Genomic DNA, 27,387 nt, shown 5'->3' on the forward strand with positions numbered 1-27,387 from the left:
TCTAGCCAAGTTCATGTGAGTATGTGACCCAACAACAATACAGATCTACTGATCTTAGGACCATCAAATGCTGGACAGTCCTTCCACATATATATCTTAATGATGAATGTGGCAGAAGAAAATGAGATGACCATATTAGCTTATTTAGTTTGCATCGAAAAAAAAGCTTATTTAGTTGGAATGGGGGATCATGTTCTAGAAGCCTTCCAAGTGACAAGAAAATATATATTTCATATTCTGGTTGTGTACCAGTAAATCGGATCAACACACCAAAAATCAGTTAAATGTTACATTGATAATGAATAGGATGATTAAAAAGAACTAGCTCCCCCATTTTTTTTTATTGTTCACAATATATATAATAGCTACAGATTACTACTTTTTATTACCATTTTTTGAAATTCAAGTGACTAGATAGTGATTTCCCAAATGTTTCAAAAAGATGTCTTTGGAAATTAAATATACAGATTAATTACTGTTCCATTGAGTTACTGTAATTTTAAGAGGGTAGCTACCAAGCCGGTAGATAGCATGTGAGAGCTAAGAAATACGAACAATCGTGTTGACAATATATAGAATTTGTGTCGTCTACTCGTCTGTACATTAGTATGTAACGGCAGGTAGAAATTGTGTCCTACTTATCAAACACACTACTTTACAGGGAATCCCATCTATAATTATAGGAAGACTACCCTCTTGGGTCACCGCGAGCTAGCAGTAAGGTAAAGAACAAGAAGTTACTACTCAAACGTTGGACTATATAATCGTTACTTTATGTCAATTATATATATTTGTGCTAACCATATTCTTATCTTTACATGGTCCTATATATACGTACTACAATTTGTATTTATAAATAGATTGGTTTATCCTTCTTCTATGCTTCAACAAGTACAAGAACTGAAGAACAACAAGAATTAAGAAGAAGAATAACTGAAGGAAATGGGAATCGTGCGCACTATGGAAAGTAAGAAGAGGGAGGTAGAAGAATTCCGTCGCGTGTTAGTAAAGTGTGGCAGTGCATATCCAAGTAAGAAAGTGGACAAAGAAGTTAAAGATCCTAGAAGAAAGGAAATGAAGGAGGAAGAAGAAGAAGATGAGGAGAAGTTGGTTTGTGTCACCAGTGGTCTTTCTTATTTGGGTCTTGCTGTCGTTAATTGTCTCTTGTATCGTGGATACTCTGTTAGAATCGCAGTTGACAATGAAGGTATATCCATTGACTTATCATATATTTGTACTTCTTTATTATTTTTGGCCTGTAATCCCAGTATCTATACAGCTTAAAATTAAAGGAGTCGCCGCGATTCTGGATGTGATTAAGATGCATTCTCTATCTTTTGTGCTTAGTTTGTTTGTTTGTTTTTTATTTATTTTTTTTTTTTTTGAGCAAAAGGGAGTTAGCCTCTAAAAAGAGGCCGAACTCCCTAAGATTACAAAAATACAGACTCAATGATAACTCAACTAAAAACTGTGGCTGAAACAGGGTCTAGACAAAAATACGGAGGAGCCCGTCTACTTCTAAAAGCTAAACTATGCGCGACAAAGTTCAGAGTTCTACTAACATAGTAAAATTTACACTCAACTAATTTAGATAATAAGAAGTATATATCATAAACCATAGACGTTGCTCCCCAGAAAAACATTGTTCGTTACTTTTGTGCTTAGTTTATCTCATATGAAATGAGTCCCAACACAGTCAAGTTGCACTCTGATGGTGCTTACTGAGTTGCGGATAATCAATTTAAAATGATCCTAGCCTCCTAGTAGTATCACATTCTTTGTCTCATTTGTAATGGTCTACAATGTTTTAGCCCATGACATTCTCATGAAAACATTTCCTAACAATTTTTTTGCAGAGGCCTACTTCAAAACAATAGACAATCAGTATTTTCTTTTTGGAAACATCTATATCATTTATCAACTCTAGTATAAAAATAGATAAAAAGATATACTAAAACCTCAAGGTGTGAGTGAACCTACAACACATTTTCCACTACATTTGCATTTGTAGTTTTGTAACGAAACATTTCTGCTACCGGGGTCATCAACGTTGATGCATATACTGTGTGAATTTTTTGTCTGTCTTGCTTATATTTAAGAATTGAAACAATCTTTTTTCATCTTTATCTCATTCTCATCGATCATTAATGGTCTTGTGATATCAGATCTGTATTTTGGTGTGTGTATAATATTAGATGGTTTCCAAGTCATTTTCAATCACATACATACATTGACAGAATTTTCTTTCTTTAAATTTGTTTATAATTTGAGCAAAAAAAAAAACTTTATTTATAATATAATTAAATTCTTTATGTTGGTCAATTAAATGAACAGAGGATATAGAGAGGTTGAGAGAGATGGAGATATTCAAAGAGACAAGAGGAAGTTGTGATAGAGTCTTAGCAGTTATGGTGAAAGTAACAGACATTGAAAGCTTGATTGAAGCCTTTGCTGGTTGCCGTGGTGTATTTCACACCTCTGCTTTTGTTGACCCTGCTGGTCTCGCTGGTTACACCGTGAGTCGTCCTACTACCACTATTCTTGTTCTTACTTTCAAGTGTTTTTCCTTCAACTAGTATTAGTAGTGCTCTCCCTGGTTACGCTGTGACTGTGCTCATGAATTGCTGCGAGTGTATTTGTGAGGGCAAGGCATTGATCCCGCATGTGCACTTGCGCAAACGGGCCACACATTAAAAACTCCCATGCATTATCTTCGTGTTAATTTGGCACTTATGTCTTTGTTACTTCGTCACTTCATATTTGTGGCTCATTACGGTTTTTCTGGATTAAAAACAAATTTCGATTTAGCTAAACGCCCAGAAGTAATTGCTAGAAAGGAAAATTAGGCGTAAATATTATTCTAGGAAGATGTATGAAAATGTATGAAAATGTAATTTCAAGAGTGTCCATGTGATTTGTATGAAAATGTAATTCGTATGATACATTGGAAAAAAATAAAACAAAAATAGACAATTTTGTCCCGAACCATAATTACTAACACTGGCCCGTTGATTTGTCCTAAAATCATAAATAAAAATAAACCGGTATTACAACCATAATTATTCTTCAATTTGTGAAAGTTGACCGAATTTTTGTGTTTTTTTTTTACATTAATCCAGCTGATCGCTTTCTTGAATATAGGATTTTAGCCCTTGTGGTCCAAAGCCATAAGAGAGCTTGCAGTCTAAAGCCAGAACTCCCATATGCCCATAACTCAATAAGTAGCCGTTAAATACTTAAATCTTAGTTACTCGGTCACCAAATTATAAACACCTAAGATTCTGAGAATGACCAAGTGAACAATAATAATGAGTCGGAAAAAATTTCAATATCAACATATCATAAAACTTTTATAATACAGTATAAAATTTTATACAACCATAGCCAACGTAATTGTTTAGTGGCATAGCTCTCTGATTTTTAACAATGAGGCTTATGATACTCAGACAGATTAACAACGTAAGATAGGCTTATGATTAACCATAGCCACCTCTTCAAAACGAATCCATTGATGTAGTTTACAATATTGTGCATTGTAAATTCTGACAAACCTGGCAAGATGCATGCGAGATTTTAGTTTAAATGCAGGTTTGGGTCTGGTTAACCCACAATAGGTCATTTTGATCATTTTGAAAAAAGAAAGTACAAAACGAGTGAGCCAAGCATCAGAGCAATATTGAAATTTTGGTACACCAGGACAAGAAAATATGCTTGTTGAAACTTGAAAGGATGCTATGACTTTGACCCTAACCATAAGCCTCATTGTTAATCATTGAACTGAACTGGGTGTTAAACTTTAAATTGGGTAGTTAAGATGAATACAATTTTCTCTTTAACAGCTTCATTGACTGTTTTGTCTCAATCAGAAGTACATGGCAGACTTAGAAGTGAAGGCAAGTGAGAATGTGGTGCTGGCTTGTGCAAGGACTGAATCTGTTCAAAAATGTGTTTTCACATCATCTCTCCTGGCTTGCGTGTGGCGTGATTATGCCCTCCACAATGTCCCTCCCATTGTCGACCACAATTGTTGGAGCGAAGAATCAATCTGCAGAGAGAAGAAGGTACTTTTCTTCTTGTCATATAATGTTTATAGCAATAAAAGGATAAATATGTATGTAGTCATACGATTATTATTCAAAGATACCACGGAGAGTGTCCTAGTGATGATTGCTGATGTTTTGAACGCTGACAGTTATGGTTTGCGCTGGGCAAAACGATGGCAGAGAGAGCTGCATGGAGAATGGCTGAAGGAAATGAGGTGAAACTGGCGACAATCTGTCCAGGCCTCCTTACAGGGCCAGAATTTTATCCTAGGAATCCAACATCCTCGATCGCCTACTTGAAAGGTTTGCTTTTAGTCATTCGGTCATTCCCATTACCCTATAACTGCAGTTAATATCTTACGTAACTTAATTCTCTTTTCCTCAAATGCAACGTTCATTAGCACCATATCCTTGATTATGTCTTGCCTCATCCATGGTTCATTAGCAATTACTTGTTTCTAATCATAAATTCCCTGAGCTCCTTCCAAACTTGCAGGGGCAGAAGAGATGTATGCGGAGGGGCTGTTAGCAACCACTGATGTGAGTAGAGTAGCAGAGGCACATGTGTGCATATATGAAGCATTAAGGAACACAGTGTGTGGAAGGTACATATGTTTTGACCGTGTGATTCAGACCGAGGAAGAGGCTGTCGAGTTAGCAAGAAAAACTGGGCTGCCTCAGCAGAGATATTCAGGCAACACCTCAAGTGACTCCTCTGTTAAGTTAAAGTTGTGTAATTGGAAGCTTTTGAGACTTATGTCCAGACAATCACGATGTCAGTAGATTTTATACTCTCAAGTAATAAATTAGTAGAGCTCTGTAAGCAATTTCACATATGAATCTTTTACTAAACTTTTAAACAAAACAAGGACACTAGGTCATTGCATTGCTGTCCAAACTATCCTACGAGATCCACATACAATTTGTACATGTGATTGAGTTTATAAACAGATGTTCACCGCAATGGGGAAAGAGAAAGCTTCCACACAAGAAACACACTTGAAAACCATTCAAGATGTTGAACACTAACAAGCACCGAAATTCAAAACTACGTCCTTGAAAAGTTACTACTTGAGCATACAATAAGTTGTGTGTTAAAGACTGCTATTGGGTAGAATAACATGTGTGTGGCTGAATAAGATTGGGGCTGCCAACCGCCATGTAGAAGAAAACCTGATGGAGAAGTCTTCCGTTTTAATCTTTCTGAGTATCAAACATGGAATGTGCACTCTCCCGTTCATTGTGGTTGTAGAAATTGCAACTGCTAAGATTCTTAGTACCTAATTACCGGCCTATAGAGATACATGTTTAAAAGGAAAACCTGGCATGGGAAGGGCCAAATGTTCTTTATGAGGTGTGTTCTTAATGAGGTGCAGCATAAAGAAGGCCCAAGAAGGAAGAACTGATGCTTAACATTCCACACCAAAATAACATGATTGAACCGACAGCACATGCCTCAAATACACATACCACTAACGATGAACAGTTGTTTATGTTTACAGGCAATGGCTAAAAATGTTCGTAGCCAATGGTTAGATATTGCCAATCAGGCTCATTTCATTGGGAGTTTTTAATATCAGAACTATCTCATGAGCTAGTGGTGTGTAGTGCACAGAGGAATAACTGACTAGTAGCTGCAATATCATGGGAAAGCATCTTAATTCTTTCTGACCTTATATAACTTATATAATGGATCTTCTAGATTGGATAGAGTCAACTCGCCCAAAAAGGTAAAGAGATTTCAATAACACTGCCTGAAGTAAAAAAATAAACCATCATCAAGATTTTGGCATCACATGAACTTGAAGAACAAAAAGGGAATAAAGCAAACCTTGACAGGAAGTTTGTGAACCCATTACGTCAATTTATGCCTTGTCCATCAGCAGTCCATTTTGTATAAGCTTGAGTAGTGAATCCTTCAATTGTTGTGCTTGAATATCATCCGTTTTTGCCTGTTAATGAAGTATGAAAAAATAAACAAAGATTTAGCTTAATCTGTCAATCTTTTTCAGCCTTGAAAGAATAAACTAATCATATTTTTAGCTCCTCAACCTCACCTCTGCCTTGAAAATGTTCATGACCCTGCCTTTGACAGTTATGATATTGGCTTCAGTTACGTGGAGTCCCAAAGCATTCATGGCTTCCATTAACCTCCGAAACCAGCCACGCTGTTGCTCAAAAATGAGCTTCAGAGAGAATTCATTTCTTCCACTTTGACTAACTTCCACTTTCTCGTCCATTTGTTGTGCAAGGTCATTAACAATTGAAGAATCCTGATTGTGTTTCAATTGCTCGGTAGAAATGTCACTAGGACTAAAATGACTAGTTACATATTCTTCTGTCTTCCATTTAGCAGCAACCTTTTGGAACTGTAGTTCTCCATTTTCATTGCCCTCCTCTTCTTCCATGTCCTTGACTTCATCTTGAAGAGCTTTGACTTTCTTTTGCAACTCCTCTATGAATGAGATTGCATCTCCTAGAGTTGATTGTATATCCATCTAAACACATATAAATGTAAATCTGATGAAAGACAACTCATACGCATAGATAAAGTCAGGATGATGTTTGACATTTATCAGATTTCCATGGCTTCGACAAAATCAATCACAATACAAAATCACAAATTTGTGAACTCATACCTTTGTAATTGTTGGAACCAAAGAGCGCAAAGTTAAGAGCCTAGTTTTGAGCTTATTCCTTCTGTTCCGTTCTACGACGAGGTTTCTTGACTTTCGAGAATCTCCCTCCACCCTCCTCATGTAGCATTCCTTGTTATTGCCACAATGTGAAATGGAACTTTTCTTTTGCCTAATTATTCCATTGTGGTCAGGCTGTATAGACCCTAACGATTCAACAACCAACTCAGGACTAGTAGTTCCAAATGACTGGTCTAATTCAACAACTCTTTGACAGGCAGATATTGGATTCGAACCAAATGACAGAGACTCCTCAAAGTGAATTGATCCCGTTGAAGATCCTTCAAGGAAGAACTGGTCTATCATTCTCAAAGGGAGATTTCTATTTCCATCATCTAAAGGTGGCAAATCATACATACAACCTTCTAGTAGTTGTTCTTTGAGGTTATCATCCGTAGACACAACCGTGGGTTCCTGCTCCAAGGAGATGTTACATTGAACCATTATGAGCTCTATCATCTGTTGATCCTTTGGTACCTGTAGCATTTATAATTGTTTTGATTATCAGATATTCAGATTAGTGTACGAAAATTGAGGAAAAAAATATTATTTATTTGATCAGTGATATATGCTGAAGTGGGTTAAAGAAACGAGTCATACTTGTCTTCCTGCAAAGAACTCTACAAGCCCTCCGATAACCGGAATTAAAGCTCTGGTCCCTAAAGGTTCCTGTAAAAGTCCCCAGAAAAAGGAATAAGAAAAAATGTCAAATTTTAGGACAACTAGATGTGGCAGTCATTGACTCCAATCCGATTCCTATGAAAACATTCCCTAGTTTTCTACACTTATATATACAAAACATTTGTGGATAACATAATTAACTGTTTGGAGGAATAGAATTAGTGAGCTGGTTGTTGGACAAGACGTTGTTGGTGGTGTTTCTGTAGTTGCATGCTAAGACTAAAAAACCAACATGTACATTGTAACATTATCAGATAAATGCATGGTCTATGTTCATGTTTCAAGAATACTAAACAGAATAATCTTAAGGTAACAGTATCAAGAGAAGGGAAGATAAAAGAAAAGACTCACATCACAACTGATCCACTTTGGTTGCCCAGTGACTAAAACCTCGCCATGAATCCTAAATCCCAGCTCAATAAGTCAGATATATCATTCATTATTGGGTATTTATTTGGTGACATACAAAATGAAACAAGTAAATGCTACTATAATATACCCAATACTTAGAGGAATTGTAGAAGGTAAACTGGCCAGTGCATCACAAGCTTTAGTTCTTTTCGGGTGTGGAAACGCTGTATCTAAACAAAGTTGATGCAACATCTCCTCTTCTTCTTTCACTTGGACCTCTTTAGCTCCCACACAACAACAATCCATCAACTCAATAAAGCTTAACTCACATTTACACAAAACACAACTTCATTACACATTATGGCTAAAGAAAATCCAAGTAGCTAGAAAATAAGCTCGTTTGTAATGTGAAAGTGTCATTTACCTTGTTGGGTAATCCTCCAACTTCCAAACAACACAATAGTCCCATCCATTTTTTCCTACAAGATGTCTTAGCCTCTCCAATACTCTCTCCAATGATCCCATTATTTTTTTATCAGTGTTTTCTTCAAACACTACTTATCCCTTTATAAGAGAAAAGTAATCTGCAAGAGGAATCAGATTCCTTTCTGAACTATTTTTTGGAGTGTAGTGTAGTAAAGTGGAAGAAAAGGGTCAAGAAAGTTATAGGTCGCTGAAGAACTGAAAGGTACAGTTAACTGCACAATCACTATGAAAAGGCCGAAAATCACTACTACTTTTTGGTAGAGCAGATAATATATTCCTGAAAAGAGAATGTTTTGTAAGGAAAATAATAATAGGACACACTAGAGAGTAGAGACGAATAATACATCATGACAAGTGTCATATTATTTGAAATTAATCTCCGGTACGTTCAATTGATTCCTTTAAGTTTTCGCATCACACTTGTCTCTAAATAATGATGAAAATTTGCAGGTCCACTGTGTACTACTGTACTTAAATTGTTTTTTGGATGGTGGAGGACGGACTTGGGGTCTGGACGCTGCCAAGTGCCAATGGACCACAATTTACTTCCAACAAAATTCCAATTCCACCAAGTCTCAAAATCTGAGTGGCCCGAAGGACCGTGTGATTTCTGTACAGTTGAGAATCAACCAATTCGATCTCTGAGAATCTCTATGAGACAAAGGCTAAGTAGTCCAATACAACCAATATGTCTTGTGTATAACTAGCGGGCGCCCAGGGATCCGGCCCATAATGGAAACCACCGTATCCTTAGATCCTTAGATATCAAAGACTATTAATACTGAGTAGTTGAGAATGCTCCCAATAACTCTCTTTTTTCTCAAAGACTGACACATCATATTTTTTATAAAAAAAGGAATTCTACGTCTTTTTTTGGTGATTTCAATTGTTCGTAATCCAAAATAGATAAAAACCTCTTTCCATGTTTTTTTTCCAATTCTACAAAATACTCTCAATTCTCCAAAAAAAAATTCATCTCTTCAAACCCTCTCTCTTATTATTCTCTTCTTCAAGTAGTTAGACTTAAAAGATACTCCAAGCCTTTAGTTATGTTCTTCTCTCAACTGAAAGAAGCGACCAATACAGAGAGTATGGCAAAGAAAAAGAATGGAGAAGATTCAGCTTGTAGCCAGAAAGCAGAAACCGATGGAGACAGAAAAGAGTCCAATTTCATTCAACTTCGACTTGGAGTTGTTGACGAGAGTTTTCCTAGCCGTGATAAAAGTGAGTTACTTTTAGAAAGAAGAAGAAAGGCATGATTTTCTATCTCTGAGCTGTTTATCATGTTTGTAATTTTTCAACAAAAGCATAGATTGTGCATAACATACTATAAAAATCTTCATTCAGTTGAAGAAACGACTACAGAGCATCTATGTTTTATTGTTTTTGTAGTTGTTTAGTGGTCAGTTTATTGCATACAAGCAGGATTGAAATGCAGTCCCGGAATAACAAAGAAATAAGAGGCTTGCTGGAATCACATGGTCTCTTTTTTCAGTGGCCCCATCTTCTCATTCTTCTTCTTTTCCAAACCATCATCATCAACAACAACAACAACATAGTGTGAAGAAGATCGATTCAACTCAAATGGGCGAAGAAAATAATAATAAAGTAGTGGTCTTTACCTTTTTTTAACTTTGCTTTGTTTTCAAGTTTATGGATGATTCCTGATTTATGCTACAATTGTAGGAAATAAATTCAGCTTTTGTTGATGGGAATGATCAAGTTACGGGCTATATTATATCTACTACTATTGGATGAAAAAATGGTGAACCCAAGCAGGTGGGCAATTACTTGATTAACATGTTTTTATACTCTCTGTTTAAGATTTAACAATTGATGCTTCTTCTACAGACTATCAGCTACATGGCAGAGCGTGTTGTGGGGACTGGACCTTTTGGTATTGTCTTCCGTAAGCAAATATTACTTATGTTCACTATGGCTCCATTGTACATGCCTCATTTTGGTCTAAAGTCGGTTTCTTTACATGCTAGGCAAAATGTTTGGAAGCCGGAGAGACTGTGGCTATAAAGAAGGTTTTACAGACCGGCGTTATAAGAACCGTGAGCTACAAACGATGCGTTCAATGGATCACCCAAATGTGGTCTCTCCGAAACACTATTTCTTTTCCACGGCTGACTAAAATGAGCTTTTCCTCAATTTAGTAATGGAGTACGTCCCCTAAATTGTATATCGGGTTACGAGACACTATAGCAATGTAAATCGAGGATGCCCTCATATATTGAAGCTTTATAATGACGTATATGCATGACCTTATTTCCATGGAACTATCTCGACTTTGTCTATTACTAATTAAACCCTGTTATGCATATATTTAGGGGGTTGGCTTATATTCATACTGTTCATGGAGTTTCTCACAGGGATGTGAAGCCTTAGAATCTTCTGGTATGCATTTCTCTTCAAAAATTTATATTCACTAGAGAGACTATGGTGTTTATCCTACAAGCTATGCTTTACGTCTTAGTGCTCTCTCTTATTTGCAATTAGTTGTTTATTTATAAATTGTTTCTATTCTGCTCAGCTTTATACCTGTTGAAGTAAAGCTATGCCCAACGACCTTGATGTCATCCGTATCAGAAAACATGCACAATTACTAATGGTACTCAACTGTTTCAATTGATACATGCACTTCTGCATACCTCTAAGGTGTACCAGGTTCGAAACTTATTATAGATATATTTTTTACATATAGATTTATTTCAGTTTTGTTTCCTCAGAAACACCACTAAATTAGTTTTCCAGAGCATAGATTTATTACTTCTAGCTATGGATTTTTAATTTTTATTTGTCTGGTGAAGGAGTGAGGATTAGTATATGGAGAAACATTCAATGTTGTACCCATTTCTATATTGAACAGTTTGTTTTCCCACCTTAAGTTTTCTGATAGATGCACTATAGTTCTTAAGCAGCATTTTGGGGCACTGGATGTCGCTAAGTAGCTAAATTGTAGAATATTGTGACGAGACCACTGAAATTGGAAGAATTTTAGTTGTAGTTATTGAGATTAGAAATTTTTGCAACGTAAGGACAAGGACTTTAGAAATCCCCCAATTTTTATTTTCATAATGTTACACATTTTAAAGTTTTTATGGTTTCAGAAATGAAAATTCGGGTTTTTTCTTTTTACTCATGGGATGTTAGTAAGAGTTCATATTGACAGGTATCCGACTTTCGAAGTTGTGTTTGATTTTCCCAGACAGATCAATTAGATGCCAAACATGTTGGTAGAGGTGATGGGTCTCCTGTATAATCCAAAAAAGGCCGCAGAGTTTCTAACCACTTGGCCACCCCAATACCCCATGCACTTTACACAGGTCACTTGGGTTTTCTAAAGTCTCATTGTTATCAAAGCAGATGGACTTGCTGCAAGAAAAGGAGTTGTAGTTGCAATGACTTTGGAGGAGGCATATGAAGCTGTTGATTCAATGTTGGTTGAGGGTATATTTGGTTCTGCGGGTTGCTCTATGGTTATTGAGGAATTTCTAGAAGGAGAAGAAGCTTCGTTCTTTGCCTTGGTGGATGGTGAGAATGCCATACCTCTTGAATCAGCTCAGGACCATAAATGCATTGGGGATGGTGATACAGGACCCAATACGGGTGGAATGGGTGCATACTCGCCAAAGACCAATATTAACGTAAGAGTCAAGTCTTTGGTTATGATTTCTATAATCCTACCAACAGTGAAAGGAATGTCTGCTGAAGGCTGCAAGTTTGTTGGGGGTCTTGTTTGCAGGGCTCATGATTGAGAAAATAGGAGCACCTAAACTAATCGAGTACAATGTGCGTTTTGGAGATCCGGAGTGCCAGGTTAGTCATAACCCTAAGTTAACTTTATCTCATCCAGGTTATTGTCAAGGTTCTTGAAAAAGTACTAATGTTAGAGTTGATGCCACCACACTTGCAAGGTAATGAACCTGCTCTTATATGGGCTTGGTCTAGGAATTTCCCTGGGTCAAAAGGCAACTCATTCATATTCAAAATCCATCATAAGTATGAATCAGTTGTCTGGCATGATAGGATGCTCACAACCCTTTCTTTGTGCAAAGAAGTTATAACAAATTATATGGTCGATTAGTTGCTATAACTTCTAACTGTGATGGCACTGTTCCCATCAAAGAAAGAGCCTTACATGTGATTGTCGTTATGGTAGACTCCTCGCATATGCCAAGGTGACACATCATGAAGTCGTGCTGGGAATTGTACTTCTAGACTCCTCGCATCGCCCAGCAGTCCCCAAACTTAAAAAGAAAAAAATTATACCGATTACAGTGTCTATTGACCACAATTTCTTGCCAAGCCAAACACAATCACAGCCTCGAATGAAAATGATCATATTTCATATTCTGAGTTTTCATTATATAAATGTATCTGCCATTCCCTGATTCTTTCTGCATGGACTCTTCAAACAGGTTCTGATGGCCCGGTTGGAATCTGATTTAGCACAAATACTACTTGCGCAGTGGGTCTTCCTCATATGGGCAGGGTATGGAGTACGAGAGTTGTTAAGGACATGACTTACTCTCAAGGCACTAATAATATAAAAGGAATAATTACTCTAGCGGAAGTAGCTGGTGTATAGGAGCGAATGACAAATTGTTTCTAGGTCATTCTAAGTAGATAAAACTTTAAATTTGAAAACAGTTGAGTTGCTAAGTTGCAACTGCTGGAGAATACCGAGTACAATAGGTTGGTCCTTAACACACGCACGCTAGCAAACCCACTATTTTAGTAAATGGAATACTGATTTTAGTAAGTTTTACTTTTAAATTCTTTTTGCGCTTTTTGTTATTGCATTTGAACTTCTGAGAATTTGATTGTCACATTCAGATAATTTTTTACTATTTCTACTTTTCATGTTTTTAACAAATGTTGTTTCTCATTGAAATTAGTTGTCTGTTGTTGATACTTGATTTTATATTGCGAGGGTTTGCCATGTATCAAAGTTTTTCCTTATTGTCCGTTTGTTATGGTTTGTGTTGAGGAATTATTTTGATGGTATATACTCTTGGATCTTTTAGTATGTTGTCTCTAATGCTATCATGATTTGTGGTATCTATCTGAAAAACTCAATTGCAATTTGCTTTTCTCAATATTTGGATTTGAGTACTAATTTAAATGAGCATTATTGGAGTCATCTGCTAAGAGTAAATTAACGAGGTTCAAAATCCCAAATGAACCCAATTCCAAATTAGTAAGTTTTGTGACTTCCGTCTGTCTACTATTATAAGAGTCATCTGCTAATGTACTTTTACAGCTGACTGAGATATTTGCGCATTTTGCTAAAGGTAGTTAGTCTGCATCACCCAAGAAAACTAGGGGAAGCTTTTGGTCTTGCTTTTTTCCTTTAGATAATAGATTTCAGGTTTTTGTGGATGATTAAAGAGACTTAAATTTAGCTCATATTGCAATCATTTGTATATATATATATATATGTATGTGCTTAAGAAACTTAATAAATGAATGGCATAAAATCTACTGTTAAAATTAGGATTTAAAAGAGGTTATGGGTTCTGTTTGCTTAGGGCCTTAGGGTTTTAATGTATTTAGTATCTATTCGTACTCAGGAAAAATTAGTTAACAAATGTATTTTATATATGTATTATGTAAGGTTGTAAGCTAAAGAGCATCTATTTGGGTTATGTTTGCCCTCCCCTTTGTTCGTCTTTGTTAAATGGTTAACTGAATTTCTCTCTTTGTTGAATAGTTAACTGAATGTATAAATGATTTTCTCACTCTGTTCACAGTGAGGACATCGATAGGTAGTGGCACCATCAACCCTTCTCAATCATTCAGGTACTTTTGGTTTTGAAAATGGTGGATTTAGTAAGGCTTCAACTTCAGATGATGAGCCTGTGATTATACACAAGTAAAGAAAAGTAAGGTCCTCTACTCAAAATAGTGAAATTTTGTAGTTAAAGGCGTGATCCTGTATTGTGTTTTAAAATATGATCACATAAATTTTAGTTGGATTTTAAAATGAACCTATTAATGTTAGATTTGTTCTCTTTTAATTAAGTTTATGAAATTGTTTGATAATCAGGTGATAATAGGAGTGGATATTAACGTAGCATAGTTGTGGAAAACTTTCTCTGGCAAAATTTAGTGAACATGGATGACAAAACCACTTTCTCAAGCATATATCGATGCGTCTCACGCATTTCTAAACACATGTATTACTAAAAAATTTCGAAAAAAATTAGTTAATGGAAAATTTGTTTTCCTCAAGAGATCATGTGTTATTGTTTTCCATATATTGCACATTATGTAACATTTTATATATGTTTATTAAATTGTGTTATATTTTGTCATGAGAAACTTTTATTTAATTGATCATTCATAATCTTAGCATGACATTATATGGACTAAAGATATACTCTTTTACTATTCTGTGTAAATAATTACCATTTTGTTATATAATTACATGATCTTTTTACTTATCGTCTAGCACAAAACCAATAAAACTTGCATTTCTTTGTTGACTCCATAATTTTAAGACCAATTGAACAAAAATCATATGTGATAACTGATAACTTAGTCTTTTTAATGTTTAAATTAAATAATCTTTGAAATAAAAACAATCCTCTTCCACCATAAATGTAGTAGCCCGGCTAAAGCCGGGCAAAATGGCTAGTATATTATAGTTATACCCTCTTGATTCTATTTTTCAAGGCTTTACCGAGTCTCCAATTTTTTGTAAACTCTAATACTAATTACGAAAAAAAAAATCCAAATCCTTAGATATATATTATAGTTATACCCCTCACCAATATATTTTTTGGAACACTCACAGAGACTCCAGTTTTTTCCAAACTCTATTACTATTTACTAATTACGAAAAAGTAGGATATAAATAAAGAACCAATCCCATCTAGAGTTTCACAAAGTCTCCAACTTTTTCTAAACAATATAGCTAATTACCGGGGGGGGGGGTATATACAAAAATCTAAATTGCTAAAAACAATAGTTTCAACCAAAAATGATTTTTCTAAAACCCTTTCGCAACAAAGAATAGTTTCTACACTAATCTCAGGTGAAGTTCAACATAACAAAGTTTCTTTCTAGAAAATGACAATGAAACTATGAAAAAAAAAATAAAGAAAAAAAATAAATTGAGTTGCTTGAACATTTACTTTATGCATTTGTTAACCACACATGTGACTGGAAAAAAAAACTAATCATAAAATAAGTAACAGTACAGGTGTACACCCAAAACAAATAAAATTGTATTGTATGCACTACATATATGAGCATAACAAATAAAGTTGGATCAATTTGATGTGGCATCCACTATGGGATTTAGACATTTAGTCATAGTTAAGGATTTCAAAAACTACAATTCCGACCACAATAATTACGACATATTCCAATTAAATTTTTAAATTTTATAATTTCCAATTTTAGCGGAATAATGAGATTCAATTAAAATGGACATTGACTTATATAAATTATATAACTATTTATTTAGTTAAAGTGGACGTTGGGCTTAAATAAATTATATACCAAACTAAAACAAATTACATGTAGAAAATTAAATTATACAAAAAATAACATCACAAAATATATAATAGAAAATGAAAAAAAAATAACGGCAAACCAATAATGACAAATATTATAAAATATATATAATACTGCATGAAACTAACATCAAAAAACAATTAACGGGAAACAAAAAACTAGATGCAAATGCATCGAACTAATCTCAAATAATATTTAACGGAAAATCAAAAATTGGATGCACATGCAAGCATTAAACTAATCTTAAAAAGTAATTAATGAACAATCGGAATATGGATACAACTGCATTAAACTAACCTCAAAGAATAATTAACAAAAAATGAAAACTTGGATGCAAATATATCAAAGTAACATAAAAAAATAATTGTCTGGAAATCGAAAACTGGATGCAAATGCATTGAACTAACCCTCAGAGATTAAATTAAAAGGAAATCAGAAACTGGATGCAACTGTATTGAACTAACCTAAAAAAAATTAACTATAAATTGGAAACAGGATGCAAATGCGTGAAACTAATCTTAAAAAATAATTAACATGAAATCGGGAACTGGATGCAACTATACTGAACTAATTCCAAAAAATAAATTGGATGCAAAGCATTGAACTAATCTTAAGAAATAATTAACGGAAAATCGAAAACTGGATGAAATTCATTGAACTAACCTCAAACAATAATTAATAGAAAATAGGAAACTAGATGCAAATACAACCTCATCGAATAATAAATGAGAAATCGGAAACTAGATGCAAATGTATTAAACTAATCTCAAAAAATGATTAACGGGAAATCAGAAATTGGATGCAAATACATTGAACTGATCTTGAAGAACAATTAACCGGAAATTGGAAATTGGATGCAAATGCATTGAACTAACTGCAAAGAATAATAAATAAGAAATCGGAAACTGGATGCAACTGTATTGAGCTAACCTTAAAAAATAAATAACAGAAAATCATAAACTTGATGCAAATGCATTGAACTAATCTCAAAATATAGTTGTGTTATATGTTGTGGGAATGTCTTGATAAGTATAGTTTTGTATTTAAAACGGTGTTTATCTTATCTTTTTTTTTATGATTAGGAACACCTTGCTATTTAAGTAGCTTCAATATGAACTTCTTATTAGACAATCTCACAGAACTTCAATCAAACTTCTATTATTAAATAACAAAATGAAGTTGAAGGGTTTTATCAATGGTGAGTTATTTTTTTTTAATAGAGAGTATGTGAGGTTTTCATGTTATAAGAAATTTGGATGAGTGATCAATACAATATTTGTATATAATAGTTCTGCATATATAGTTGCATATATTTTTCAGAATAATTAATATGATGGGACCCGTTCATAGATAATCTTTGAAGATCCCGCATAGTGAGTCAGGTATAATTTAAAAAATAATTAACAGGAAATTAGGAACTGGATAATCTTTGTTGATCCCATATAGTAAATCAAGCATAATTTATTTTTATGTCATGTTTGCAATTAAGGACACTACATATGGATTAGTAGAAAGTTGGTATTACAAACCATATTGGATAATTAAAAGGAAATAAAAAACTGGATTCAAATACATTTACGTGAGCTCAAAGAGTAATTAACAGGAAATCAGAAACTTTATGCGTATACGATAAAATAAACTCAAAAAGTAATTAACTAGAAATCGGAAACTGCTGCAACTGCATTAAACTAACGTCAGAGAATAACTAACGGGAAATTAGAAATTGGATGCAAATCCTTGAAAAATATTTAACGGGAAATCGGAAACGGTATGCAAAACTGCATCAAACAAACCTCAAATAATAAGTAATGGAGAATCGGGAAACTAGATGCAAATGCATTGAACTAACCTCAAAAAATAATTAACATGAAATCAAAACCGAATGCAACGTTATTGAACTAACCTCATAGAATAATTAGTGGAAAATCATAAACTAGGTGCAAATGCATTGAAATAACCTCAAAGAATAGTTAACAAGAAATCAGAAACTGGATGAAATTGCATTGAACTAACCTCAAAGCATAAATAATAAGAAATCATAAACTAGATGCAGATGTATTGAACTAACCTCAAAGAGTTATTAATGAGAAATTGGAAGCTGGATGCAAATGCAATAAACTAATCTAAAGACTAATTAACAAAACATCGAAAAATGGATGCAACTGCATTGAACTAACCTCAATGAATAATTAACGAGAAATCATAAATTTGATATAAATGCATTGAACAAACCTTAAAAAAAATAATTAACGGAAAATCGAAAACTTGCTGCAAATGCATTGAACTAACCTCAAAGAACAATTAAAGGAAAATCAGAAATTAGATGCAACTACATTGAACTAACTTCAAATAATAATTAACGGAAAATCGGAAACTGGATGCAACTGCATTGAAATAAAAAATTGGATGCAATATCCTTGATGAATATTTAAAAGAAATCGGAAACTGGATTTAAATGCATTGAAATAATCTCAAAGAATAGTTAACTAGAAATCGGAAACCAGATGTAACTGCATCGAACTACCTTCAAAGTAAATAACTGGAAATTGGAAGCTAGATGCAAACTAACCTTGAAAAATAATTAACAGGAAATCAGAAACTGGATGCAGATATATTGAACTAACGTTAAAGAGTAATTAACGGGAAATTGGAACCTGGATGCAAATGCAATGAGTTAATCTCAAAGAGTAATTATTGAAACATTGAAAACTATATGCAATTGCATTGAATTAACCTTAATGAATAATTAAAGGAAAATCAGAAACTTGATACAACTACATTGAATTAACCTTAAAGAATAATTAATGGAAAATCGAAAACTAGATGCAACTACATTGAACTAACCTCAAATAATAATTAACGTAAAATCAAAAACTTGATGCAAATGCATTGAACTAACCCCGAAACATAGTTATATTATATATAAGGAGAATATAATGTCTCGACAAGTATAGTTTTGTATTTGAAGTAGTGTTTATTATAATTCTTTTATTATAATTGGGAATGTCTTTCTATTCAAATTGCTTCAACATTATTTTCGCCACATTGGGCATTCTTACAAAATTTTAATCAAACTTCTATTATTAAACCTAACAACAAAAATAAGTCGATGAGTTTTATCAAGGTTTGGTGCTTTCTTTTTATAGAGAGTGGCGCAAGAAATTTGAATGAGTGATTAATATAATTTTCCTATCTCATAGTTCTGTATAGTTGCTAATATTTTTTTAAATAATTTAATATAACGACACCCGTTCGTAGGACGGGTTCGAAAGCTAGTATATATTATAGCTATACCCTCTTGGCTTTATTTTTCAAGGCTTCACAGAGTCTCCAATTTTTTGTAAACTCTAATACTAATTACAAAAAAAAAAATCCAAATCCTTAGATATATATTATAGTTGTACCCTGACCGATCTATTTTTTGGAGCACTCACAGAGACTCCAATTTTTTCTAAACTCTATTACTAATTACAAAAAAATATGATATAAATAAAGAAACAATTCCATCTAGAGTTTCACAGAGTCTCCAACTTTTCCTAAACAATATAGCTAATTACAAAAGAAGAAAAAAATGAGACAAAAAACTAAATTGCTAAAAACAATAGTTTTAACCAAAAATGATTTTCCTAAAACCCTTACGCCACAAAGAATAGTTTCCACACTAATCTCAGGTGAAGTTTAACATAACAAAGTTTATTTCTAGAAAATGATAAGAAATCTATGAAAGAATAAAGGAAAAAATGAATTGAGTTGCTTGAACATTTACTTTTTGCATTTGTTAACCACACATCTGACTGGGAAAAAAAGGAAAAAAAGTAAACTAATCATAAAATAAGTAACAGTGTACACCCAAAACAAATAAAATTATATTGTATGCACACTATATATATATGGGCCTAACAAATAAAATTGGATCAATTTGATATGGCATCCACTGTGGGAGTTAGACATTTAGTCATAGTTACCGATTTCAAACACCACAATCCCAGCCATAATAATTACGATATATTCCAATTAAATTTTTGAATTTTTGAATTTCTAATTTTAGCGGAATAACGAGATTCAGTTAAAGCGGATGTTGGCTTAAATAAATTATATAACTATTGATTTAGTTAAAGTGGACGTTGGGCTTAAATAAATTATATACCAAACCAAAACAAAACAAATTATATGTGAAAAATTAAATTATACAAAATATATAATAGAAAATAAAAAAAATAAATAAATAACGGCAAACCAATAATGACAAATATTTTAAAATATATATAATACTGCATGAAACTGACGTCAAAGAATAATTAACAGAAAACATAAAACTAGATGAAAATACATCGAACTAACCTCAAATAATATTTAACGAGAAATCAAAAATTAGATGCACATGCAAGCATTAAACTAATCTTAAAAAATAATTAATGGACAATCGGAATATGGATACAACTGCATTAAACTAACCTCAAAGAATCATTAACAGGAAATCAAAACTTAGATGCAAATACATCGAACTAACATAAAAAAATAATTGTCGGGAAATCAGAAACTGGATGCAAATGTATTGAACTAACCCTCAGAGATTAAATTAATGGGAAATCAGAAATTGGATGTAACTATATTGAACTAACCTAAAAAAAAAATTAACTATAAAATGCGTGAAACTAATCTTAAAAATTAATTAACGGGAAATTGGAAACTGGATGCAATTACACTAAACTAATTTTAAAAAATAAATTGGATGCAAATGCATTAAACTAACCTCAAAAAATAATTAACAAAAATTAGAAACTAGATGCAAATTCATTGAACTAACCTCAAACAATAATTAACGGGAAATCAGAAACTAGATACAAATGCAACCTCATTGAATAATAAACGAGAAATCGAAAACTGAATCCAAATGTATTAAACTAATCTCAAAGAGTGATTAATGAGAAATCGGAAACTAGATGCAAATGCATTGAACTGACCTCGAAGAACAATTAACAGGAAATTGAATGCAAATGCATTTAACTAATTGCAAAGAATAATTAACAAGAAATCAGAAACTAGATGCCACTGCAATGAACTAACCTTAAAAAATAATTATCGAAAAATCAGAAATTGAATGCAAATGCATTGACCTAATCTCAAAATATAGTTGTGTTATATATTGTGGGAATGTCTCGATAATTATAGTTTTGCATTTAAAATGGTGTTTATCGTATTTTTTTTCGTATGATTGGGAACACCTTACTATTCAAGTAGCTTCAATATGAACTTCCTCTTTTAATAGACAATCTCACAAAACTTCAATCAAACTTCTATTATTAAACAACCAAATGAAGTTGAAGGATTTTATCAATGGCGAGTTTTTTTTTTTAATAGAAAGTACGTGGGGTTTTCATGTTATAAAAAATTTGGATGAGTGATCAATACAATATTTGTATATAATAGTTCTGCATATATAGTTGCATATATTTTTTAGAATAATTAATATAACAGGACCCGTTCGTAGATAATCTTTGAAGATCCTACATAGTGAGTCAGGTATAATTTATAGAATAATTAGCAGGAAATTGGGAACTGGATAATCTTTGATGATCCCATATAATAAATAAAACATAATTTATTTTTATGTCATGTTTGCAAAGACACTACAGATGGATCAGTAGAAAGTTGGTATTACACGCCACATTGGATAATTAAAAGAAAATTGAAAACTAGATTCAAATACATTGAACTGAGCTCAAAGAGTAGTTAACGGGAAATCAGAAACTTTGTGTAAATGAAATAAACTAAACTCAAAAAGTAATTAATTATAAATTAAAAACTGGATGCAACTGCATTAAACTAACATCAGAGAGTAACTAGCGGGAAATTAGAAATTGGATGCAACTCCTTGAAAAATATATAATGGGAAATTGTAAATGGTATGCAAAAATACATCAAACAAATCCCAAATAATAATTAACGGAGAATCAGAAACTGGATGTAAATGTATTGAACTAACCTCAAAAAATAATTAGCCTAAAACAAAAATCGAATGCAACTGCATTGAACTAACCTCATAGAATAATTGACGGAAAATCAGAAACTAGATGCAAATGCAATGAAATAACCTTAAAGAATAGTTAACAGGAAATCAAAAACCGAATGAAATTGCATCGAACTAACCTCAAAGCATAAATAATCAGAAATCATAAACTAGATGCAGATGTATTGAACTAACCTCAAAGAGTTATTAATGAGAAATCGGAAACTGGATGCAAATACAATGAACTAATCTAAAGACTAATTAACAAAACATCGAAAAATGGATGCAACTGCACTGAACTAACCTCAATGAATAATTAATGGAAAATCATAAATTTGATGCAACTGTATTGAACAAACCTCAAAAAATAATTAATGGAAAATAGAAAACTTGCTGCAAATGCATTGAACTAACCTTAAAGACCAATTAATGGGAAATTGAAAATTGGATGCAATTGTATTGAACTAACCTCAAAGAATAATTAATGGAAAATCGGAAACTGGATGCAATTGCATTAAACTAAAATCATAGATTAACTAACTGGTCGGGAAATCAGAAATTGGATGCAATATCCTTGATTAATATTTAACGGAAAATTGGAAATTGAATATAAATGCATTGAAATAACCTCAAGGAAAAGTTAATTGGAAATCGAAAACCGGATGTAACTACATCGAACTACCCTCAAAGCATAAATAACTGGAAATTGGAAGCTAGATGCGAACTAACCTCGAAAAATAATTAACAGGAAATCAGAAATTGAATGCAGATATATTGAACTAACCTCAAAGAGTAATTAATGAGAAATTGGAACCTGGATGCAAATGCAATGAACTAATCTCAAAGAATAATTAATGGAAAATCAGAAACTTGATACAACTACTTTGAATTAACCTAAAAAAATAAGTAATGAGAAATCGGAAACTAGATGCAACTACATTGAACTAGCCTCAAAGAATAATTAACGTAAAATCGAAAACTTGATGCAAATGCATTGAACTAACCCCGAAACATAGTTGTATTATATGTAGGGAGAATATAATGTTTTAACAAGTATAGTTTTACATTTTAAGTAGTGTTTATTATAATTCTTTTATTATGATTGGGAATGCCTTGCTATTCAAGTAGCTTCGTTCAATATCATCTTCACCACATTGGGTATTCTCACAAAGTTTCAATCAAACTTCTATTATTAAACCTAACAACAAAAATAAGTCGATGGATTTTATCAAGGTTTGGTGTTTTCTTTTTATAGAGAGTGATACAAGAAATTTGAATGAGTGATTAATATAATTTCCATATCTCATAACTTTGCATAGTTGCTAATATTTTAATATAACATAATGACACCCATTCGTAGGACGGGTTTGAAAGCTAGTGATAACTGATGAGTGTGTTGATGTTAAACAAACCCATGAGAACAAGTCTTTATTTCTTTATTGAAACAAACCCATGAGTGTCTTAATCCAGCATTTGGGAATCTTAAGCTCCAAGGCACCATTGTCCACGCTATAAGAACAAAAAACAATATTGGAGGCGGGGGTGGACAGTAGTGGCTTCAAGTCTTAGTCTTCAACTTTGTTAGACGGTACGTATGCTAGGCACAACACAAAATTAGGCCGTGACTTATGGGGAGGATGTTCTAGACGATAATGAGATCATCATACTGAGGTCATCATACTTTGTTGATTGAAAGATCAAGTTACGTCCCATAAATTTCACAGAAAATTTTCAATGAACGAGCTAGGCCAAAAATCACGACTTAGTTTATTTGTAAGCATTCATTTGACAGTTGTGTCCAACCATAAAATTTTTATCGACCGATTTCTCTTTGGATATAATATTTAAGGGGGCAGTATTGGCATCCCACTTTATGGGATTGGCACCCCTTTGGCAAAAAGTAGAACAATAATAGTTATTTTTATATGTTCTTTTACACTCCATATGCCCAATAGTTCTACAACATCAGGTTGCCTTGAGATCGCACAATCCACGACATCGAGTTGCCACGAGATCCCATATCCCACGGCAGGGAGTTGCCGCGGAACTTTTTTTTGTGTTTTTTGTTTTTTTTTTCACTTCAAATTTTGTATATTGAACACACACAACATATGGATACCTCATTTTCTTCTTTAAAACTTCTTTATACACTCCAAAAACAACACCAAAACCATGGAAAAAAAATACAATCGAGGCATAATTTTGCTATCTCACAGCAAATATTTTCATATGCTATAAGAAAAACTTGTGATCAAATTAATAAAGAAGAGTTTTGATAATTAACACAAACAAAAGACTCTATTTTAGTGAACACAACCATCTCGCGGCAACTAAATTTTTTTACAGTGGATATTAACAAAAATTTAAAAGAAAAAAGGACCCATGACAACAACCTTCCGTGGGATATGGGATATCGTGACAATCCGATGTCGTGGATTGTGCGATCTCATGGCAATTTCTTACCATGAGTGTTTTTTTATGTGATTAATAGAAGGGTGTCAGTACCTTTGAATTAGTCAAATGGGTGCTAATTCCATAAAGTGGGGTGTCAATACCACAATCCATATTTAATTGGCTTAACTATTAATTCCGAGAAAAACTATCCCACAATCAAGAAAAAGTGAATCCCACGACTCCACAAGCAAGAAAAACTGAAAAAGTGAGCCAAGATTGTAATCAAGTGTATGTGGATCCCGTTTTCTTTTAGAGCAAATAGACATCCAAATGTCGCCAAAACATGATCAAGAAGCAACTCAAACGCTATCTTCTGTTTAACAAACATCCTACAGGCTGCTGTAGGTTCCAACCAAAATAAAAGAGAGTCCTATTATTGACGAACCCCATTTTGTGTTGGCAGGCCCCATCCCAATTTGGGGTCTGTAATTGTGTTGGGAGCAACTTGAAGTGTTGGGCAAACCCATCACCAAATCATGAACAAAAATAAATTGGAAATAACCAGTTCCAACCGGTTACACCCCCAGCCAAAAAGAAACCAGTTACCAGCCTTCCTCTCTACCGAAATTAATTCACCAAAAACCAAAAATTGATTCGGTCTTCACGAAATTAAAGATTGATTCAGTACCAGCCGGACTCACTTCTAGTTATGATAAAATGTGGTTATAAGGTTAGGCATGACGACTGGTATTAGGATTTGCCTTTGGGTCAGAGTCGACAAGATGTTCCGAGGCAGCAATGGGACCATTGTTCTTGTTAAGAATATGCAACTTAATTGTACTTACTCTTTACAAATTACCAAACTATACAAATCTTTTGTCTTATAAGTGTCTTTTGTACTTCTTAGTTAAATCCGAGTGTAGTGTAGATACACTAGGTTGATGGGAAATTGTCTCCCAAGATAGAATAGATTTCCTTCTATAGAAAGCTAGCACTTCAATTCTATAGAATCAGCAAACACAACATAGTATTTGACTAAGAACGGAGGGAGAAGAAAAATATCAGAACTCTGTGTGATCTAGTGTGTATTTCTCTCCAAATTCATCCACTATTTATAGACGAGTGATGCCTCTCTGAAACAACACAGTGACTCTTGAAAAAAAGTAAGCAACTCTTTGAAAAGTTACATGTTTCGAAAGGACACACCACTTCAGCATAAAATATTGTTTCGAACTAGTGTCTATTTTGAAACACTACACCAAATTGGCCAAAAAATAACAGGTGTATTGGCGTGAATTGGCGTTTCAGTTAGCTAACGAGTTTAAAGAACTTGGGTCTAGTTTGAGTTTGAGGTGTAGTGTTATTGTTGGTGGAATGGATATGATTGAGCAAGGGAAAGTGTTGATGAGTATGCCTCGTGTTATTATTGCTACGCCAGGGAGGATTAAGGTTTTGATTGAGCTGAATTCGGATATTGAGGTTGTGTTTAAGAGGACTAAGGTATAAAATTGTTTTTGTTGATGATATGTAAATTTATTAGTTATAAGTATATGAAAAAAAATGTTAAAGCAATTTGAATGGTTAAAGTATATGTGAGAAACTGAGATATGCAATATGTTTCATAACCATGTTGGGATAGAATTTCTTGCGATTGGCACCTTGACGTGGTGTTTTTAGAGGATATGTGTAGTCGATGGTTGAGTTTTGTATCTGTTTTAATTGAATGGAAACACTTAAAATTTATGAACGTGTAGTTGTGTATGGCTAAACCATACAAATCTTAGGATACTTGGATGTAGAGACTTGAGGTGTTTAGAGCGAGACTTGAGCTATTCATACACGTTTCACTACTGGAAAAAAGTCAATAGATAGCACTCAACACACGCTATGAAATCAGTTCGATAGCATTTATGCAAACGCTATGAATCAACATGTTATCCTTTGTACAATAGCATTTGTGAATAAAACACTATAAAATCGATAGAGTTTCTAAATAGATGCTATGAAATTCAATAGTGATTTTCGTAAACGCTATTGTAATTTTTATAGCGTTTTTGAGAAAAACGCTATGGGGCCTCGATAGCAGTTTTTTCAATGCTATTAAATTTTTATAGATTTTTAAGCTTAAAATCGGATTCAGATAGATTCGAACCACCAACCTCTCAATTAAGAGCGCTCTTACCATTTAGAGCTTATGAATCCATTAGATAACACGCATCAACAACTATAGTTTTTGCCATTAAACAAAGCTATGAGAAGAGAAAACACTTGCACGACTAAGCAAATTACTTAGACTATAAATTAAGTAAATTAGGGGACATGCAAACAAATTGGACTCGATGTGGAAAGAAGAGAAGACAATGCCAGCAGACTTACAAGAACAGGAACTTTGGCCTCTTGCCAGCAATTTGACCAAAGTGTGTAGATCACCAAAAATAATTTAGACATAAAACAGAAGAAAAAATATCAAGAAAGAGTGCTAAACAAATTTACCAATAGCTTCCCCTTTTTCCGACTCCAAGATCTCCAACTTCTGTGAATGCCAAATTCACGTAAATGATCAAGCTTAAGAAACATTGAGATTCAATAAAAGAAGTGACCAAAATTAATCAACCCTCATCCGCAATACTACCCATCAACTCGGTGTTTAGAAGACCCGTCAATAAAAGAAGTGACCGTAATTAATCAACCCTCATCCACAATACTACCTGAAACCATGAAAAGAAGTTAAATGACAGATAGATACAAAACATTGTTAAGGAATTCCTCTTCTAAACCTTAGTGTAGGCAATTATGTATACTAACAATAAGCACTACTCCTAGGATAAGAAGGAACTTTACTTCTTGGTGGAGGCTCATCACATCGAACAAAGTCCCTCTTTGCACTACTCCTAGGATAAGAAGGAACAGCCCAAATGGAAGAGCAGAATTAACTACAAACCACCTTAAAAAAATAAAGATCATATTAAAGGAGACTATTAGGCTCGAAGATTTACCAGGTTTCCTGCTGTAAGACCTCATAGGGGGCGGCATGGGTCTGACTCTCTCTGGTACAGCCATAATAGGATGTCTCTCTAAATCCAAAAGGTCCCTTAAATCCACGACCATGGTTAGGTGCCAAATGGCCACTAACGCCTCTTAAACCACGACCAGGGAAGCTATGAGGTGCTGGCCTGACCCAAGATCCCCTAGC

At 33.7% G+C, this 27,387-nt stretch overlaps 2 protein-coding genes and 2 pseudogenes across 11 annotated transcripts; 3 read left to right on the plus strand and 1 right to left on the minus strand.

Moving 5' to 3' along the window:
* Positions 1-490: 490 nt before the first annotated feature.
* LOC147497546 (NAD(P)-binding Rossmann-fold superfamily protein) lies at positions 491-4,877 on the plus strand. 3 transcript variants are annotated; one of them, XM_086560003.1, is made up of 6 exons: positions 491-722; positions 861-1,207; positions 2,335-2,516; positions 3,867-4,061; positions 4,193-4,346; positions 4,540-4,877. In XM_086560003.1, exons 2-6 carry the CDS (start codon positions 943-945, stop codon positions 4,824-4,826), a joined length of 1,083 nt encoding a protein of 360 aa, XP_086416129.1. In that variant the 5' UTR covers positions 491-722; positions 861-942; the 3' UTR covers positions 4,827-4,877. The 3 variants fall into 3 exon arrangements, with proteins under 3 accessions (XP_086416129.1, XP_086416128.1, XP_086416130.1); XM_086560002.1 differs by lacking the exon at positions 491-722 and having other exon boundaries at positions 800-1,207; XM_086560004.1 differs by lacking the exon at positions 491-722 and having other exon boundaries at positions 800-1,207; positions 3,870-4,061.
* LOC147497547 (transcription factor ABORTED MICROSPORES-like) lies at positions 3,689-8,521 on the minus strand. Of its 8 annotated transcripts, none has more exons than XR_015195141.1 (9): positions 8,196-8,521; positions 7,920-8,090; positions 7,772-7,823; positions 7,340-7,408; positions 6,683-7,216; positions 6,101-6,541; positions 5,875-5,995; positions 5,716-5,797; positions 3,689-4,045 (listed from the first exon to the last, which is right to left on the minus strand). XR_015195141.1 is itself a non-coding variant. In XM_086559999.1 (8 exons), exons 1-7 carry the CDS (start codon positions 8,294-8,296, stop codon positions 5,909-5,911), a joined length of 1,455 nt encoding a protein of 484 aa, XP_086416125.1. In that variant the 5' UTR covers positions 8,297-8,442; the 3' UTR covers positions 3,689-4,045; positions 5,875-5,908. The 8 variants fall into 8 exon arrangements, 6 of the variants coding, with proteins under 6 accessions (XP_086416125.1, XP_086416123.1, XP_086416127.1 ...); XR_015195139.1 differs by having other exon boundaries at positions 7,920-8,117; positions 8,196-8,442; XM_086559999.1 differs by lacking the exon at positions 5,716-5,797 and having other exon boundaries at positions 8,196-8,442.
* An 827-nt stretch (positions 8,522-9,348) lies between these two features.
* Positions 9,349-11,379, plus strand: LOC147497548 (shaggy-related protein kinase eta-like; annotated as a pseudogene).
* A 105-nt stretch (positions 11,380-11,484) lies between these two features.
* On the plus strand, positions 11,485-12,789 carry LOC147497549 (phosphoribosylamine--glycine ligase-like; annotated as a pseudogene).
* Positions 12,790-27,387: the final 14,598 nt, after the last annotated feature.

This window comes from Coptis chinensis, chromosome 5 (assembly GCF_015680905.1).
Source record: "Coptis chinensis isolate HL-2020 chromosome 5, ASM1568090v1, whole genome shotgun sequence".
NCBI lineage: Eukaryota > Viridiplantae > Streptophyta > Magnoliopsida > Ranunculales > Ranunculaceae > Coptis > Coptis chinensis.